Source organism: Haliaeetus leucocephalus, unplaced genomic scaffold, assembly GCF_000737465.1.
Source record: "Haliaeetus leucocephalus isolate CR32 unplaced genomic scaffold, Haliaeetus_leucocephalus-4.0 Scaffold751, whole genome shotgun sequence".
Classification (NCBI taxonomy): domain Eukaryota; kingdom Metazoa; phylum Chordata; class Aves; order Accipitriformes; family Accipitridae; genus Haliaeetus; species Haliaeetus leucocephalus.
In genome coordinates this window covers 15854053-15873121 of record NW_010973187.1, presented here as the reverse complement: position 1 = coordinate 15873121, position 19069 = coordinate 15854053, and the positions used below count along the sequence as shown (strand labels likewise).

Genomic DNA, 19069 nt, shown 5'->3' with positions numbered 1-19069 from the left:
AAATTTAATTTTGAGGCTTGTCAAGCTTTATTAAAGCCTTCTCATCAGTGATTTCCTTCTCTGCTAGATCAAGAAGATTGTATTTGTTATGGGATTCGTATTGTATCTCAGAATTCTTCCCAGCAAATGTGGGTTTTCACGTATGTACAAAGACACACCACTACCAATTCAGAGTACTGAAATCCCGGGGTGTGTGTTGTCAGCACATATTTGGGAAGACTTTGGATGCTGTTCAGACAAAGTCATAAGCTGGAACTGCATTTGTATTTCTGAGTTAGCAACTGTTTGAATAAACGCATCGCTCTGGACGGCAAAAGAATTCCTAATTGCCGCTGGTATCCTTAAAAAAATGAGCTCATTCCAACCTGTTCCCAACAGTTGGAATATTTGGTAAACACTTTCGGATATGGTGTGGTGTGCATCCATATATTAAGAGAGAGGGTGAATACATGCCTTTTTTTACTTTGAATATGTAGTAACTCTGTTTGCATTAGTGGGAGTTTTCAGTCAATGTCAGGGCTTTTTTTTTTTTTAATTAAATTTCAGCAAGTTTATGTTCATTTGTGCCACTGTGGATAGATACCACAGATCAAGGTTTGCCTAACAGTGTAGACAGACTTTTTCCACTTTATTCTAGAGCACAGGATCTGGTTGACATTTTTATACATCTCAATTCATATATTAAAATGAACTTCTCCCTCCCCCTGTCTTTCTCATTGTTATAAAATATTTTTTGTTGCTGACAAAATGCTTAATTTCCCTTTCTTATCCAATGAAGACAATCAAATAGATGGAAAAGTCTCTAAATAAGCGCTCCCTTGTTTTGTTTTTTTTATAGTGCCCAGAAGTAACCAAAGCACTTTGAAAAATACAGATACGGTTCTTGCCCTGAGCAGCTTATCATTTGGTTTCGAACGTGCCCTTGCAATTGCAAGTAATGCACAATAGGAAGAGGAGAGGAAAGGCAATTAATGGCCAAATGAGTTGTGGAACTAAGAAGTTATTTGAAGGTGATATAGACACTCACAGCCTTTTTATGATGGTAAAGGTGCATCTTTGTCCTGCATAGCAAGAGTGATGATGGTCTTTAAGTTGTGTTGAGCCAAAGCTTCCTTCTGATAATGCATTTTTGCAGAAGCTCCATCACGTGAGCAAGTATACATTAATACCCAAAATAGCCCAGATTTACTTTCGAGGGAGTAAAGCAAGTCACAGGCAGACGTAGGTAATTGTAGCTGATTGCAGACCTTGTCTGGCAGAGGTGTTCTCTCTCCACGTGGATTTTGTGGCACACCTAGCACAGCGGTGTCCGTGCTATCCTCTGAGCTTTCAGATGAGCTAGTCGTTCAATAGGAGACCACTGTCTTCGTATTCCCATTTCTTCCACGCGACCACTTAGATGTCAAATATCTTCCCTGTGCTGATCAGTATTCCCGCTGTCTCCCCTGCCATCTCTTCTACCTTTGCCACAAAACCAATCGGGTCACTAATGATCTCTGGGCTGAAGGGCATGTTAGCTATTTATAGCAGCAATATAAATAGAAATATGCTTATTAATACAGTCTAAAATACCCCATCGTGCCATCATGTCTGTCTCTCACTTGCTGTCTCTGAGACTCCTGAGAACAAGAAGTGCAACTCTTCAATTCTAGTACCTGTGCCCTAAACCTCAGTTCTGCTGCCATGGGTGCATTATACAGAAAGCAAAGCTTTTGGGGTTTAAATTTTGAACTTTTGCGAAGGAAGGGTGAGGTCTGAAGTAATATGGTAAAAGAAATACGTGATGTCTATGGGACAATGATGCCTTACTATTTCTGGGGTTCTTTAGCTCTGTTACAAAATAAGATATTAAATAATCACTGTATTTTCTCACTTCCAAATCCAAGTACCTGAATGCATACGTAGGTTGCAAATCTGTGAAGGACAAACAAATTCTGCAATGCCAGGTAAAAAATATTAGTACAGCAGAGGTACAGGTACCCCAATGTAATAAATACTTAAGTTTGTTCCTCTGCTAGGAGGTACAAATAGTCGCTTCCTAAAATATTTGTAGAAGTCTGGGGGTTTTCAGCAGAGGACTTTATTGAAGGTAGAATAGTGTATTTTCTTGTACAAGACCATAGTATATAAAAGGAAAGGCACTGTAAAATCCTTCCAAATGTTTATATAGGTTCAATGTTTTTGTTTTTAGTAAGATTTGTGATACTTGAAAAGCTGGTTTGGAAGGCTCAGCCAGGAAGATTAGATATGGAGGCGCAAAGTGAGAAGACTGACCATCGGCTTTCCTTTTGTCAAGAAAAATACATATAAACCCCTCGTATTATATTTGAGAATTGTTAGATACAGATAATACGATGTGGATTTTGAGTCTTTAGATCATAAATTTGATCTTTGCAAGAGGAGCGGTGCCGAATCTTAGTTGTAACAGAAATTCTCATCCAGAAATACTCCCGGGAAGATTATTAAAATACTACAGGTACTGACATCAGCTACAAAGATCTACTTGTGCATATTTCTTTAAAGGGGGTGAAAAAACACCTTAATACACAGTATTACCATAGCTAGGCTCTATTATACTATTGTAATCATAGCTGAAGCAAGAACGGTGATTAACGATGGCAATTTATTGTATCTGACGAGGGGAGAAAATAGGAGATGTTGTCGTTATCATAAATCATATCATAAATAACCAAAGAGAAGCACTCAGAAAGCTTGTGTGGTGTCAGCAGCAAGCCCTTTCAGGCACGTTAGCCCAGGATGTAGCCATAGAAACCCCAAAGTCATATTGTTATCTTAGTCTTGCTGCAGTTATGTGATACAACAGTATTAACATATAGATTAGGCCATTTATAATACTAGGTGTCATTTCAGGTTGGCTTGCTTATATAGCATTTTAGTTTTTTATTGTGCCGAATGTTAGGGAAATGCTGCATTTTTACAGGTCAGTATAGAGCCATTTATAATGTATCGGCTTCACACCTCTGTCAGTCTTGCTAATGTACTCTGTTATTGATTGGTTGTACTCTATGAATTGTCATTGCCTAATTACCTTGTCTTTGCTAATAATTTCATTTTTTAGAAGTCAAAATGTTCCTTTAAAGAGAAAACCTCTATGCCCGCATGCATACTTCGGGGCGAGTTTCCGATTCTGTTAAGGATAGTACACCCCAGAGGGAGTAAAAAGTATCATAAAAAGCATGTAGATTTGTCCAGATTTTATTACGGAAGGTTTCTGTCCCTGGCTGCATGTTTTGATCAAATGGCGGTGGTTTTCACATCACACTCTGTTCTGCAGATTTCAGGAGAGAGACTCAATCACGGGTAATTCAGAGCAACACCAAAGTGACTGAACCAAGGCTTCCCTGCTGATAAGGAGCTGGCTGGTTCTCACGCATCTTCTCGCTCGATCACTTCCTAAAGATGCTTCTGTGGTTGTTTTTACTCTCCATCCAAAGTCTGCATAATTGCTCCAGACACATTAGCATAGCCTTGCCACGCACATGCATTTATTTGTGTAGATACCTGTGATCCACAAAAACTGTTGAGGCGCTACTAAAAAGTCAAAGCAAAAATGAAGTCTCCCTCTTTGTATTTAGACAGAAACACTGTTTCTGCTTGCTATATGCAGTGCAAATGCAAGACTGGTATTTTGTCGGGTCAGAGAGAGTTTGCAAGTGCAGCTGATAACAATCTGCCAATGCTGTTTTTCTGTCTTCAGCAGGAAGCTGGGTGTGTCATTTTAAGAATCCTGGGTAGTTCGGCTTCATAAACATTGCATATTCTAAAAAGTATTATAATGAGGACTGACACTAGTAAGTATTTAAAAGTGTTATTCTCATGGCATCCAGTATCCTAAATCGGCACTGGAAGCCCAAGTTGGACGTTATACCCTAAGCCAAGATCTGATGCCCGAAGAGTGATGCTCCGCACCTCTCTCCTCTTCTTTCCCACACCCTTAGGCTTGCGTGATCCTGAGGTGGGTTTTTTACTTTGCCAACTGGACAGAAAAATACTTTCTCTTTTTTTTTTCTTCCACCCCCACCTTCCGTCTGAGTTAACCCATTAATTCACTTCACTATGGAGACCCTTCATCCATCTCCAAGATGATGATATATAAGAAAGGAGGTGCAGGACTTTCCTCTGGCTTGTTCTAGCCCAAAAGTTTGAGTAGTATCATGACAGACCAGATTGGTGATTTGAGTTCAGACTAACAGATAATCTTTCTTATTTTAGCCTTGATTAGTTCCCCATTCTCCTGCACAAATGCTTGAACCAGGACAAAAGAAAGGATGGGGCAGTTTCTTTTTACAGCAACTCTGTGATGTAGAACTACAGCTTTAGTAGTTGTGGTTTGTTTCTGGCAAACTATCAATATCTTATTCTCATGCTGGTGTTCAAAAGTTCATCTCTGTTGGTTTCATACCAAGAAATGCCTACTCAAGAGTGTGAAGCAGTTGTTCAACAGGGTGGAGAGATAACTGAATTGGTCTGGAAGTTTGTGAGTCCTGAACTAGATTATTGCTATCATCCGTATTTCAAGATGGGTGGATGGATTTTGTCATTAGGGATGGAGGGGGGGATTGTTGACCACTTGTATCTTCTTGTGCAGGTCAATAACTACTTCTGGAGTGATTGATAAATGTATACACCAAGTCTGTCAGTCCTGTTGAACACCTCCAGGTTCAATCCTAGCTAATAGCAATTGTTGAAGGCACCAGCCAGCCATTTGGGGCAAAATTTTCCAGTGTGACTAATAAGTCTGGATGCTTAACATCAGGCACCTTTAACATCCTCGTTACAGTGTTTCAGTTATGTATGCAAAATCACTAGCCACACCTGAAAGCTCTTTTTTTTTTTTTAATCTATTTGTGGTTTCTGCCTTTTAGAACGTACCGAGAAGACACTGGAATGAACTTGCTGGCAATGTCAGTGAAAAAATTTGAGACACATGGAAGATGAGCTCCTTGATGGTGATCTCTTACCAGCTCTCTTGCCATAGAAAGTGTCAATTGGAAAATGTCAGGGTTTCGTAATAGGTTGGCTGATGTCCAGTAAAAGAGAAATCTGTTGGTGTATCGCCTGTTTGGTAAACAAATCACATCAGTGATCACTTGTGTTCATATGGAAGAGAAATTATATATATAATTATATATATAATTCAATACATAGACACACATACCTATATAAAACCTGGCATTTTAAGCTCAAAATGTATTGCAGGTATCGTAGTGTGTTCATCTTGCATTAGGGTATCAGGATATCGGCCTGTAGGATATCCGGATTGAATTTTGTCACTCTTCCATTAGTTTCCTTTATGGACTACAAGCACACTTTCTGTTTGTTTTTGGAAAAGGCCATTGTTATTGCAAGTTAAAGAGATAAAACCTATTATGGCATAAGAAAAAAACTTTCCACTTTTAACAGAAGTCGAAAGCCCCTACTTAGTAGGATATGATAGGGATGTTAAGCTCTTGACTTAGTGACTTAAAATTTCCCAAAAGATATCTTTGGCTTAATCTCATGCTTTATCTAGACAATAGGAAATTTATTCTGGAAGTCTGCAGGAAGTTTTGTTTGGGGTTTTTTTTTCACTAAAAAGTTTCGTATGTTGGGTGGGAACGATCACTTCCCTTCTTGCATTTGAGAGGCTGAGCTGGCTCGTGTATAAAACCTTCAGCTCGATATCCATGTGGTCCTAAGGAGCATATGCTTGCAAAGAAGGATGGGTTGAAGATTTCAATGCAGGCACTGCCACATTATATCCTTTCATGCGTCCTAATTTTCCTTTAAAACCCTGACGCTTGCAACTTCCACGCTTAGCTACTTGGTACCATGCGGTGCAAAGGAGTAGAGACATCTGATATGAGCAGAACTATGTGTGAAAGAAATGCGTGATCTACTGATAGATTTTTATTTGGCCATTTTGCATTCCATTAGAAAACAAAATGTTCGAATCCTATATAAAAAGGAAAAGGTTATGGAAGAAATTTAATTGCTGAAAGTAGGCCTGTATGAGTTGCATGGAAACATCTGCTCATTCAGAATTGTATCCATAATGGGTTTGCTCTGATAGCTGATACTGTTTATCTGCCGTACTAAAGTTAATATCAAATACCAAATGCCAAAATCTTGCATTATTATAATAACAAGAGTTGGCTTCCGCAGGAACTGTTACCTGCCAGAGCTTTGTGCAATTAATATGTTAGCCTTTGCATCGGAGGTAAGAGGCTGCTGTTACTAACATCATGTTATGCTTTCTTCAGCAAGTGGTGTCCAGCTTCAGGCCAGCGTGTCTGACTCTGCTTCATCTCGTACCTAAGAAATACTGGTTTATTCTTAGGTCTCCAGGTCTTAGCCTGGTTTATCCTATCATCACCCTGTGACATAGGGAAATATTAATCCAGTTCCCAGAAGAGAGACTGGAACTTTGCTTAAATTAAATACCAGCCAACAGACAGCATAAGTTTTTGGCAGGGCCAGGAGCGGAGCAGAGATCTTGTCTGTCCCAGTCTGTGCCATGTTCTCTAGGACATCATCGAGCTGTAAGTGCTTATGCTGCTATCTCTGAAGCTGCCAAGTAAAAGTCTGGTAATGACCAAGATGATGACAATTTTGGTTTTATGTATGTATTTATAGATAGAGATATCTATATTAAATAATAGGTTTTCTTGTCTGAAGAATGCCTGTATGTAGGTGTCTTTCTTTTCAATCAGAAAAGTTTTATTATCTGTTTTTTCCTGCCTTCGCTTTCATCTGACGTGTTCTTGAAAGAACAGTGTGTGCAGCCGCCTCTAATGAGACAGCCAGGAGAACATGATAGCGTGGTACGGGTGATTGCACTTCTTTTTCTGCAATAAAGGCAGAATTTCTGTTCCTGTGTACCCCTGTGTCAGTTTTAGGGACAAATAGACCCTAGATCATCGTGAACTTGGAAGTTCATTACTGAAGTGTTGAGTATTGCTGTTCTGAAACTGAGCTGTGGCCAAATTAAGAAGGTATATATTCAATAAGCTGTTGGTTTTGGAGTCCCTGCTGTGCTGCAGGAACATGATGTACCAAGAAAGAAATGATGTGCTTCTTTAGTGGTTTTTTCCTTAAAAAGGTGCAGGAGTTTCAGTTTCTTGCCTGAACTCTTCAGCTTAAAAATTTTCCAGCATTTGAAGCGGTGACAGATCCCCACAGCTTGCATTTGGGATTCTGATGCTTTCTGTCCAGAGATCCCGAGGAGCTACGTATTTATCAAGTTCAGCTTTTTACAGCATCCTCTGTGAGATGAAATTATCATCGCTTGTCAGATGGGAAGACAGCAGTACATAATGTGACCTGCCCAAGATCACGCTGCAGACCCATGTCAGGAGAGGAGCGGATTCCTTCCTCCCTTAACTTCAAAATCATCCTTTCATCAAAGTGAAGAACTTGCCTCGTTACATAGACACAGGCAACGTTACGCATCCTAAGATGCTCCAGTAAGAAATGCCGTCTTAACAAACAGTTTTCTCATAAGCAGCAAGTTAACAGCTGTCAGCTTGTTTTATTTCAGCGGTGGACAAATTCACCTTCGGGGCTGCGCTGCGACGGCTGAACTTATCCCTCCTGGAACCTGTGCATCGTCTGAACCCGGGCCCTGCACATGGGGCCGGCTGACATAATAAACAATGGCTCTGTATAGCTTTAGTAATGTGAGCATTAATATTGATCCAGCACGGACTTCTCTAACAACAACCGAAAAAAAAAAAATGTATCTGTTATCTTGAGAAACCTCCCAAACAGCTCTAGTCTCCTTTCATTACAGGAGAGAGTTATTAGGGCAGATGGCCGAGGTGATATCCATTTGACCTATAGATGCTAACTCAAGAGTCGGATCATTAATAAGGTGGCCGGAGATAGGGAGAGATGGCAGTAAAGAGAGTTAAAAAGCAATCCTGTGCACAAAGGATTGCACGTCGAGAAGTGCCGGGTAGCGAATGAGATGGACAGTGGTGAAAAGGTGGCCACGCGGTTTTAAACGCTCATCGCCAAGTCAAGCAGATTAAGCTTAAAAGCTGATGTTTTCCCATATTTGGTTCCTCCTCCTGTGTGAATCCTTCTGGAGGAAAAAGAGCCTGTGGCTCTTGAATGTAAGACAGAGATTTCACTTTCTCTGATTAAACCCCCCCCCCCCCCCAAAAAAGTGCTTTATTGTTTTCTGCCACGGCCACAGCTGCGGTGGCTCAGGTTTGAAAGCCGCTGCCTGGCAGAAAACCAGTCCTTGCTGAGGATCAGACCGTGGCCTTGTTCCAAGAGAAATTTGGATTTCATTTGACCACGATAGGATTCCAGATTGTCATCTGAGCATGTCTGAAAAGTGGTGAATGTGTGTCAGTAGTTAAGTGCTCGTGAACTTCCTTAGTCCCTGGATTGTTCAGGACTGACCCAGGCAATTTTTTCCAGATGTTTTGGGGAATCCAAGTCCATATAAAAGGGATGGTAATGCTTCTGCTTCCTTACTAAGTTGTCTTTGTGGCTTGCAGGAATGTGCATGAAAGCTGGAGCCAAGACACCCCGATTTCTAGTCTCACCTCTACAAACTGCACTTTAACCTTTTCTGCCCTTCCCTGGCTTCTCCACACAAGATCACAGAAACTTCGTGGGTCCGGTGCAAACTTTACTTGGCCTTATTAAAAAAAAAATAAGCATTGCTCTTTTTTTATTGTACAAAACGCCAGTCCCTGTTCTCCAAACCTCCTCTGAAATTGTTTTTTCGCCTTTGATCCAGCAGCTGCTGGTATTCTGCAATCCTGAGTAGGTAAAACATGAGAAGCACCTTGGGATGGGAAGGAGTTACAAAAATATGAAATATTGCAGTGCGATTCTGTGAGACACGGTATAACAGAGTGGCTCTTTAAGTGGACACCAGGCAGAAATCTTTAGCAAATAAATGTTCTGATTTTTCTAGTAAATGTAATTTTTTTACTGTTCGTTGCAGTCGTTTCTCTTCCACTTTATTGACTCTTTTAATCACTGTGGTTTTTATATTAAAATGGTTTATGTTGCTATCTCTAAAGTCTGCATGATCAGACCCTGTCTTTCCCAATGTTCGAATTTGCCTGCACTTTTCATCTTGTAGCCGAGGCAGAAGACTTCTCTAAATCCCAGTTTTAAAGTATGGTGTTTGTTTTAAATTTTATCCCTCTTTAAAATTTTAAATGAAAACAAACTCTCAGTGGCAAACTAGGTTGAATGGAGCTGGGAAGGAATTACTCGGTAGCAACCGGTGCTGTATGACATCTGATGAATGCTAATTCTTCATCCCCAAAACAGTTTTGAGCAGATGAAGACAGCTGATTTCTGCAACAACTTAAACAGAGATTGAAATGTCTTCCATCATCTGGAAGCAGATTTCCTTCCGCCCCATAGCAGGTGCGGGCTCGGTCCACAGTGATTTCTCAGTTATACTCTAACTTTGCAGTTTAAAAAATTTAATGTCAGTGCCCAGCCAGGCAAAACCTAACTCCCTAACATTTCTGTTTTTCACGGAAGGCTAAGACTTTATCCTCAGGCAAAGTCTCCTCTCTGGGCTGGCTGCTGTAAATCCTCTGGGCCCTGGCAAAAGCCAGAGTTGCTAGCTCATTTTACTTAATTTGTGATGCTGGCAAGATTTGTGCTGCAGCCCAGGGCTCTTGACTCAACTCTCCTAAATCAGAGCATTGACACATTACAGTAGAGAAACACCAGCACAGAAAACCTGAAAATAAACGCCTCGAAAAGAGATATTTCAGAACGATGCTGTCTTACAAAGCTTTAAATGGTGTTAGTGTAGCATTATAAGTTTCTCGGTGTTTGCTTCTTTAAAACCACCTGCTCATTAAGAAGTTGGGGTTTAGCTGCTGTCATAATAAATGTTTTTAACTACGTATTTCATGTGAGGATCTTAGGGCACTTGATATCTTTCCACAGAAACCCTGCTAGACAAAATGTCATGCGTTTTTGCAGGTGGGTAAATGGAGACATGGAGTAAAGTGAAATGAGGTTGTCAGTGCCGGAATGTTAACCAGCATAGGTGCAATGATGTAATTACAGCAAATGTAAATGTGTCAGGTTAACGCCAGTGTGAACGATCTTATTCCAGACTAAGAATCCTTTTTCCTGCTTGGATAATTCCATTTTGAAAGTGAGGAAGTGTATCCAAGAGGATAAAGTGCTTGACTGTGGTTGGGGAGATCAGAGGTTCTCTTCTCCTCAAACCTGCCATGGATTTGCCGGGAGATCTCAAGTGAATTTTCCCCTTTCTTTGCACCGTCGTGTGACATGTAGGACAGAAGATGGTCATATATGTAGGGGAAAAAAAAGTAATTGCTATTAAACAGAAAAACAGAGCAGTCACACAGGTGATGTCCACGCTGGCTTGAAACAGTCGGTGCCTGATGTCCACACTGCGCATGTTTCAGTCTTTATTTTATTTTCAAAAGCTGTTTTTTTGGTCTCATAGCCCAAGTGCCCAGCTGCACGTGGAGCGTGTTAGGTGTATTCCTCCGGCAACACAGCTTTCATTTTGGTTTCCCTATAGCAGGAAGCCAACATATGCACTTCAGGATGGCTCCATGATGCAAACAACACACCAGTAAGCAGGGATGATGGGGAGATGCATTTCAAAGGCGTGCTCCTCATCCAAACCAATGCGGACACACGCGATGCTGGGGTGTTCCCATATAATCATAACAGATGACGTCCGTGTGCAGCAAGCTCTTAAGATGGTATCAGAGGCAGAACCTGGCAGGTTGAATGGGGCTTAGTCCTCTGCTTTAACCTTCAGCCTGTGCTGCTTCAGGAAAAACAAACCAGGTTTAGAAAAACATTTCCCTAGTAGTTAATCTGCAGTCAAAATTGTGTGATATACAAGCAAGACAGCTAATTCCAGTGAATTTTACTTTGATGTATGCTTTGCAGTCCACGTTGTTACAGAAAAAAAAAAGCTTCAACCTCTCTCCCTTTGTTTAAAATGAATGCAGCAGCAGGTTTGTGTTACTGTAATCCCAACAACTGCAGTAAGAAATAATCAGGACGTTTTTAGGTAGAACTGCCACTTTGGGCCTGCTCCACAAGGTCTACCATCCTTGGTGAGCTCTACCCTCCTATCCTCTGCTCATGGGTTTGACGTTACACTGGGACAAGGGCATCTGCCAGTTGTGATGGTGGCTGATGTAAGGCAGAGGAGATGCCACATTTTCTTTCCGGGTGGACCAGTAAGAAGCTGTTAGGAGGCCAGTTATCTCTTACGGGCTGAGATGCATGTGAACATTTGCCCTGATGCTTGTTTGTTTCTGTAAAATACATTTTTAATTATCCTAATGCTTTATTTAAAATGTTCTTTGTTACAGAAGAAGAAGAGGAACAGGTGCCTACCGATGGAGGTACATCTGCAGAGGCCATGCAGGTGCCACTGGAAGAAGAGGGAGATATGGAAGAGGATGAGGCAATTAATGATGAGAACTACTTGAGCAAGAGACCGTTGGAAAGTCCTGATGCTGAGGAATTTCCACCTGTGAAACGGCCAAAACTATCTGTTTCTAAAGGGGACACCTTGGACGGGGCTTTGGAACCACGTGAGCCTCTTAGCTCAATAAATACTCAAAAAGTACCACCAATGCTTTCTCCAGTTCATGTTCAGGACAATACAGACTTAGCCCCTCCTTCACCAGAACCACCAATGTTGGCTCCCATTGCAAAATCGCAAGTGCCAACCCCCAAAACTTTAGAGGCAAAGCCGTTTGTGCCCAAAACAAAGTCCAAAACAAGTTCTCCAGGACAGAAGACAAAATCACCTAAAACCACACCCTCACCAGTGGTAACTGGAAGTCCCATACGTTCACCAAAATCTGGATCCAAAGAAAAAAAGTCACCAGGTCGCGCCAAGAGCCCAAAAAGTCCTAAAAGTCCAAAGGTCCCTGCTCATGTTCCCCAACCACCTGTCAAGCCTGAAACACCAAGTAGAACCCCTCTGGCTGCATTAAGTGACAAGATAGGAAAGGAAAACATTCAAGTAAAACAAGGACAGACACCACCTGAGCCTGCCACCAAGCCAAATATTGAAAACCAGACTAAGAAAGTACCAGTGATGGACAAGACCATTGATGATTCAATCGATGCTGTGATTGCTCGTGCATGTGCAGAACGAGAACCGGATCCCTTTGAGTTTTCCTCCGGCTCTGAATCAGAAGGGGAAATTTTTACCAGTCCTAAAAGACTTTCTATTTCAGAGACTACAACTCCTAAACCTTCTGTTTCTGCCAATAATGCAAATAAGGCAGGAGCAACTCCGATACCTCCCTCGGGTGGGACTTCAAGTTCAGACATTTCATGGACAATGGATGACTCAATTGATGAGGTCATTCGAAAGGCAAACATGGGGACACCTTCTAATCCACCCACCAACTTCACTTATTTCTCCTCTCCTTCTGCTTCACCACCGACTCCAGAACCTCTTCTCAAAGTCTATGAGGAGAAAACCAAGTTGGCTTCATCGGTAGAAGTGAAAAAGAAATTGAAAAAGGAGCTGAAGACAAAAATGAAGAAGAAAGAAAAACAAAAGGAAAAAGATAAAGAGAAAAACAAGGAGAAAAACAAGGAGAAGGAAAAGAACAAGGAGAAGGATAAAGACAAGGAAGGAAACAAGGAAGCAAAATTTCAGTGGAAGGAACTACTCAAAGATGATGATCTTGATCCCTATAAATTCAAACTAAAGGACTTTGAGGAAGCTGACACAAAAGTAAAGTTGAAAGATGGCAACACCAAAAAAGAGAGAGAAAAACATAAAGATAAAAAGAAAGAGAAAGAGAAAGGCAAAAAAGACAAGGATAAGAAAGACAAAGAGAAACTTAAAGATAAGGGTAAGGAAGATAAGATAAAGGCTCCATCAGCACCTCTTGTGTTACCTCCCAAAGAAATGTCTTTGCCCTTGTTCAGCACACCAACTGCCATGAGGCTTCCCAGCATGTTACCTTCCTTGTCTCCAATGCTTCCTGAAAAACTGTTTGAGGACAAAGAGAAACCAAAAGAGAAGAAGAAAGACAAAAAAGAGAAGAAGAAAAAGAAAGAAAGGGAGAAGGACAAAGAGAAGGAAAAGAAGGAGAAGGAAAAGGAGAGGAAAGAAAGAGAAAAGAAAGAGAAAGAAAAAGAGAAACACAAACATGAAAAGGTAAGCTGTTTAGATAAGTTGAGAGAAAGAGAAAGAAAAAGAGAAACACAAACGTGAAAAGGTAAGCTGTTTAGATAAGTTGAGATGGCATACTTGCTTGAAAAATGCGTATGGATTCCTATATTTGATGCTGAGCGTTGTTTAAGAGCTTTGAGGAGATGTGTGATTACAGGTTTGGTATTTTTTAAAAGTAACAGCTCCAAGGAAGACATCCCCTAAGAGTTTCAGGGATTGTCCCACCTTTTTGGAAGACAAAACAATGGAAGTTCAATTCTGTGAATTTGAAATGTGAGATTGTCCTGGTTTTCCTCGACTCACTTTTCAGTTTGAAAAGCTGGGGCTCAGACTCAACAGCAGCACACACACAACAAATGTATGTAGTATTGCAAAGCGCAAATTTTGTTCTGTAGATTTCCACCAGTAGGGCCAGCAACCCTATACCTTTCATATAAACTTTAAATTCCATTTCTAAAAGTCTACTGTTTCAAAGCTTTGTAGAAGCCAGTAAATTACTAGGTGGACAGAAACGAGGAGCAGACTGCCTTCAAATAAACAAGTTCACCAGTTATCTCAGATGTTCAGAAGAGCTGCTGAGTCCTCTCTTAGCAAGCCTGCCCCCTTGTTGTTCCAATGTGTTTGAAGTAAGAAAATTGTTTTCAAATTTTGCTCTAAATGTTCAAATGTCACCTTTCGTTTTGAGTCTTATGCTTGAGAGAGAGAAGGGGAGAGCTAGTTTTCAAGTGGGTTGAGCTCCTTCCACTCCTGCAACTCTTACTGATTTACATCAGCCAAAGATAATTTCTTCTTTCCACTATCACCTACTCTTGAAAATATATTTAATATTTAAGAAATGAAACCAGCATATTTGCACGTTATCAGATTTGAAATCCCATTAGAAGCAGCTCCCCTAATTCAGGATTTGCTCTAATTTTTTGTCACTTCACCTTACAATACGCACTAAATTGTTAATATTAAAAAAAAAAAGAAGAAGAAAAAAGAAGAAAAGAAAGAGATTGTCTTCATATGTGATAACCTTGAATACAGGATTTCCTAAATCTCTATCCTTAGCATTAGGAAGCACTGTATAAGTTCTGGTTTTACCAAGATGCTCTTTACATCCTCCTTTGAGTGTAATACTCAGTTTGTACAAGCTCACATTTGGGACGTTCCTCACTTTCCTTTTTTGCCACCGTACCTTGTTATGCTACCTGCTGGACTTGAAACAAACTGCTGATATCAAAACTTGCCATATTTTTTAAGTTGACAAATGGGTTTTCAGTGCAGAATCTGGGTGATCTAGAGAACTAACATTTGTCTGCTGTGGATGAGGCGGTGATCGACAGGGTGGTGGTCCAGTTGTCCATGTTAATTTAATGGCTGATTTTAGACTGCAGCAACACTTTCATGGATTCCCCATTTTGTCTGTCTGCTCTTCAAGCCTGAGATGTTTTGTCAGTATTTCATTGAGAATTTCTGCAGAGATTTCTTTTTCAATTAAATACGTGTGTATATAAAATAGAGAAAACGAGTGGCTTGTTTCTCGTACATTCAGTTTTGCATTTCTTCTGCAAATCTCTGTATCTAGTTTACTTTAGAGCAATGTAACAGATACACAAACAAATACAAACTGGTAAAGCTTTGGTATAGACTGAACATATATATATTAGGAAAAGGAGTTCAACAGTAATAAAAACTTGGACAAATTAAATTGACAAAGCTGCCCATTACCTTGGCAAAAAGTCCCTGTCAAAAGAAACTTTAAAGCCAGAATGCATGAAAGAGTCCCCAGATAGAATTAAAATTTAAACTGATTCTTGATAGATAAGCTTTTTTTAAATCCACCTCTTTGCTGCAAGTCAGGATTTTAAAAATAAATTTCCCCTTTAAATCTCTTGAGCGATTTTCATTTTTTGCAAGGCCGCACTGCTGGTGTCCTGGAAAAATGGAGAGTTAGAGCTTTATCAGTTGGTGCCCTGAGGTATGTGGCAAAGAAGCTAAATCCTTGAAGATTAGCAAAAAAAATGCAGCACATGGCAATAAGGGGCTTATATGACTACTAGTATTAGTTCAGGTGAAAGAAGTATTGCTTATACATAAAACTGGACAAATCCACTGACAATGTATTTTTAGTTAGCTACAAAGGAGTCTTATATTGCTGGACTTTACCTCTTTGGTGATTTGGGAAGCTTAGTAATCCACTGTAAATGCTCTTCTGCTGGCCCCAATTCCCAGTATTACTCCAGAATGCTTCTCTTTCGTTTTAACCCCTAAAAGTACATGTTTCCTTAATTTAGCTTTTAGATCACACAATGTCTTATTTAGCCAGCAGTCGCGCCGTAAGAGTAAATGATCAAGTTACTGCTCGGACACTTAACCTTCCACGGCTTGTCCGCTTCGGAGGCGTACGCGCAGCCTGAAGGATGAGTTCGTGGGCTAACTGCAGTTTCAGCTCTTGACAGCCAGTAGAAAATGCCAGATTTCTATTTCTAATATTGCTATACTTAAACAAAAGAGCGACTCAACGGTAATGTTTCCATTTTTGAGTATCGTTATACTTATTACCTAAGCGTGCATCCCATCCCGTTGGGGAATCGAAGCTTTTTGATCAAGTTTTCCCTGTAATTTTGCCCCGAGCTGCTGGAGGACACAGAACAGCAACCAGTATTCTGCATAAATGGCAGAAAGCAGAAGCTGAAGGCTGCGTGCTGGAAGCGTTCGGTGGTGGCACCGAGCAAGAGAAGCTTTTGCGCTGGGCTTGCCTGAAGCTCCGTGCCCCGCAGTAAGTGTTGGTTGAAGCAGTTACTCCCCATTTCTACTATGGAGATTACCGGGCGTGCTGTAGGAGCGACTGAGCAGCTCACGAAGCAGCGGCTGACCCAGTTTCAGCTAACCTTAATACGCTGAGCTGTAAACTAAAGGAGTTGAGGTACTGCTTCATGAGAAATGGAGCCATCCTTGCGCCGGGGCAGGGCTCGCCGGAGCTGCCCCAAAGCAAACGGCCCTTACTCGTGAATCAAAATCCTGTCGTCGATGTCGAGGAAGACCAGGCTATGCAGGATATAACTGTGAATGCTCCTTCATTTTCTCTCTGCGCCAGTCATGCAAGCTCTACGCGCAAACCTGTGTTGCAGAAAGATGCTTCCTCTCCTCTTGTATCAAGGGATAAGATTTAGGATTGTCGTGGAGCCCAGTTTTCCTCTCGCAGCAGACTGCGATATCGGTTATCTGAGCATAAAGAAGTGTTTTATGTGTTTTTCTTCTGCCACACGAGCCCCCACCAGCATTGTTTAGAACATCTTGGTGGTATACAAATAATAATACAAAGGACCTTTTTACAAAGGACGGATGACGCGGGTATCTTTCTGTGCTGCGTGCTGGAAGCTAAGCAGCAGTGCCTGTCCTAGGAGCTTTGTATTCCAAATAGGCACCACAGGAGGAGGAACCCGCAGGAAAAGAGGTAAGATAATCTGTGCAAAGCCCTGTGCCTGAGCCTCCTGTACCCGGGGTTCAATTCCGTGTCTCTATCCAGTGGACAATGCTACAAGTTGAGAGCCTGGGAAAGCGGCAGTGAAATTGTTGCAGGCCTTAGGAGCTTCAGAGGAAGAAAGCTCTTGCAACACTCCAGGGGAATGACGTAACAAAAAATGGTGCTGTGTAAACAAAAGAGTAGAGAGGGACCTGTGAAGTAGGCTAATGCACATCCATGGAGACCTTCATTGAAAAGCACGGTTAACTGCGTCGAAACAGAATTACTGCTCAGGCTGCAGCCCTTCTCTCTCTGGAGTAGACATCTCCTGCTGACAGCTCCAATTCTTTGGGCAAGGTGCACGGCACGGGACTTTGTCATTACCGTTCCTCAATGTAAGTCCTAACTGAGTCCTCCCACTCTGGCCTGCTGTCTCCGGCGCTGCTTTCTGTGCTTTGAATTGATCGTTTGCCCTCTCTTTCTTTATGAAAGCTTTTTAAAACAGCTTTCTCCCACTGAGAGTTGCTCGGGTTTCCGTTTAGTCTATGCAAACTATCTTTGTCTCTTTAAGTTCCTGCACCAGATTCAGCTAAGTGGTTGTTTTATTAAATATGATGATGCACATGCTCAAAATGAGATCAGTCTCCCTCTCTTTCTGTGTATATTCACATATATATATAACCTATATACACTTCTCATATATATGGATATAAGTTGAGCAACTTACGTATGGAGAATCATTACAATGTCAGCTGTCAAATCTGATATGATTCTGTACAGGTTTTGCAAAGCAGTAGCTTCATGGGAGTTGGTAATTTTGGCAGACACTGGTTCAAGGAGGTTAAGGACATATTCAAGTGGTCTAAACTCCACCAAATACTGAGGTTGGAAACCAGGCCATTTGAAAAATAACCATTAGAAACCTCAGCCTAATTGCATTAAAAAGCAGTGATTCTGTTATACCTGTGTGGTTAAGCGCTTTCATAAAGTATTCAGTGTTGGTGCTTGGGGTTTATTTGCTTCCTCTGTGTCTAATTTTTATTCAAGAGGGTCACAGTACATTCACGTGATGAACCTGGGAAATAATTTAATTTAAATCTCAGAAAAAAGTGCAAACACCACTGGGCACCTACCAAGTTTGAGTACTAAGGTCAAAGCATTTCATGTCATTGTTTAGAAACATAGTGGGGGATTTTGTGTCTCTGGGAAAATACTAAATCAGGAAGACTTGTTAATAAAGGTATGAGCGCGTACAAATGCAATGAAGTTTCAAGTTGATTTTTTAGACTGGAATTCGTATTTGTGATTTGCTATGGCTGGGAGTTCCCAACAAACTCTGAGCATCCATGCCACAGCACGAAGTGTGAGAGAGTGGCGATCAGTCTGTCATAGGTCTCTCTCATTAAGCTGATATACTCTGTTTGGTTAACTCCATCGATGCTTTCATGTAATTAATATATTTTGGGAGTCTGCTTGCAGTCTTTGACTGATGATTGTGTTCCCTTGTACAGATAAAGGTGGAACCAGTTGTTCCGGCTCCATCACCGGTTATTCCTCGGCTGACATTAAGAGTGGGTGCAGGCCAAGACAAGATGTAAGTACAAATAAATCCATCTGCAAGGTGTACACTTACCACAGTTCATCCTCTGTCACTTGTGGTAGCTCTTATTTTCAGTGGGAAATGCTTAAAAATTAGTGGCAAATGACATCCATACAGCTATGACATCTTTTGACTGTGCTAATGAAAAATCAAGCAGCATGCTTACCAATAGAAACTTTTTGGACATTTTGCCCTTTTTTTTCTACTCTCCAAGCGGGACCCATCATCTTCTATCCTTTCTATTGTGTTTCTCACTCTGTGCGTTTTGAAGGCATGGATTACAAGACTCCATCTAGAGTCACATGATGCCTCCAGTGATATTTAGTGAGGTTTCCGTAATGGACGGTTATCCCTAGTGTAACCTACAGCTAAGTTTCACAATGCTCTTCAGCTAACAAGTGTTTTATGCTTTAAAACATAACAGTTGAAATTCCTTTATACGCGTCTGTTTTATTATAACTGTTGATGATTATTCATGAGTGTACCTAACACATTTCAAATGTCGGTTCATTAGCTCCCTAATTATTGGGTGCTGTTGTACAAATAGTAGTTACTTTGTACTGTATGAGTGTAAATAGGATGATCCCTACCCTGAGATCATACAGCATAAACAGGTGGCTGGAGAGGCTGGGGAAACCATGTGTCACTGGGCTTTGTTAGGCTGGTCCTGTGTTGTACGGGAAGGGTTTCTTTTAATTGGGTTTTTCATGTTTTTAATGGCACAGAGCACACTTTCATGTCTGATGGTAAACATGAGCACCAGATTTTTTTTTCCATTCATCACATTAAATATTGTTGTTTCTCTTTTGTAGCCATTCTGAACTAAATC

General features: G+C 41.0%; 1 protein-coding gene across 3 annotated transcripts in view; it reads left to right on the top strand.

Annotated features, from left to right (window-relative positions):
• Nucleotides 1-19069, top strand: part of TAF3 (TAF3 RNA polymerase II, TATA box binding protein (TBP)-associated factor, 140kDa) — a 119695-nt gene that overhangs the window by 79362 nt on the left and 21264 nt on the right. For all 3 annotated transcript variants that reach the window (XM_010581001.1, XM_010581002.1, XM_010581003.1), the window contains 2 exons: nucleotides 11358-13174; nucleotides 18152-18234. In XM_010581001.1, coding sequence (XP_010579303.1) covers nucleotides 11358-13174; nucleotides 18152-18234 — 1900 coding nt within the window. The remainder of the gene's footprint in view (nucleotides 1-11357; nucleotides 13175-18151; nucleotides 18235-19069) is intronic.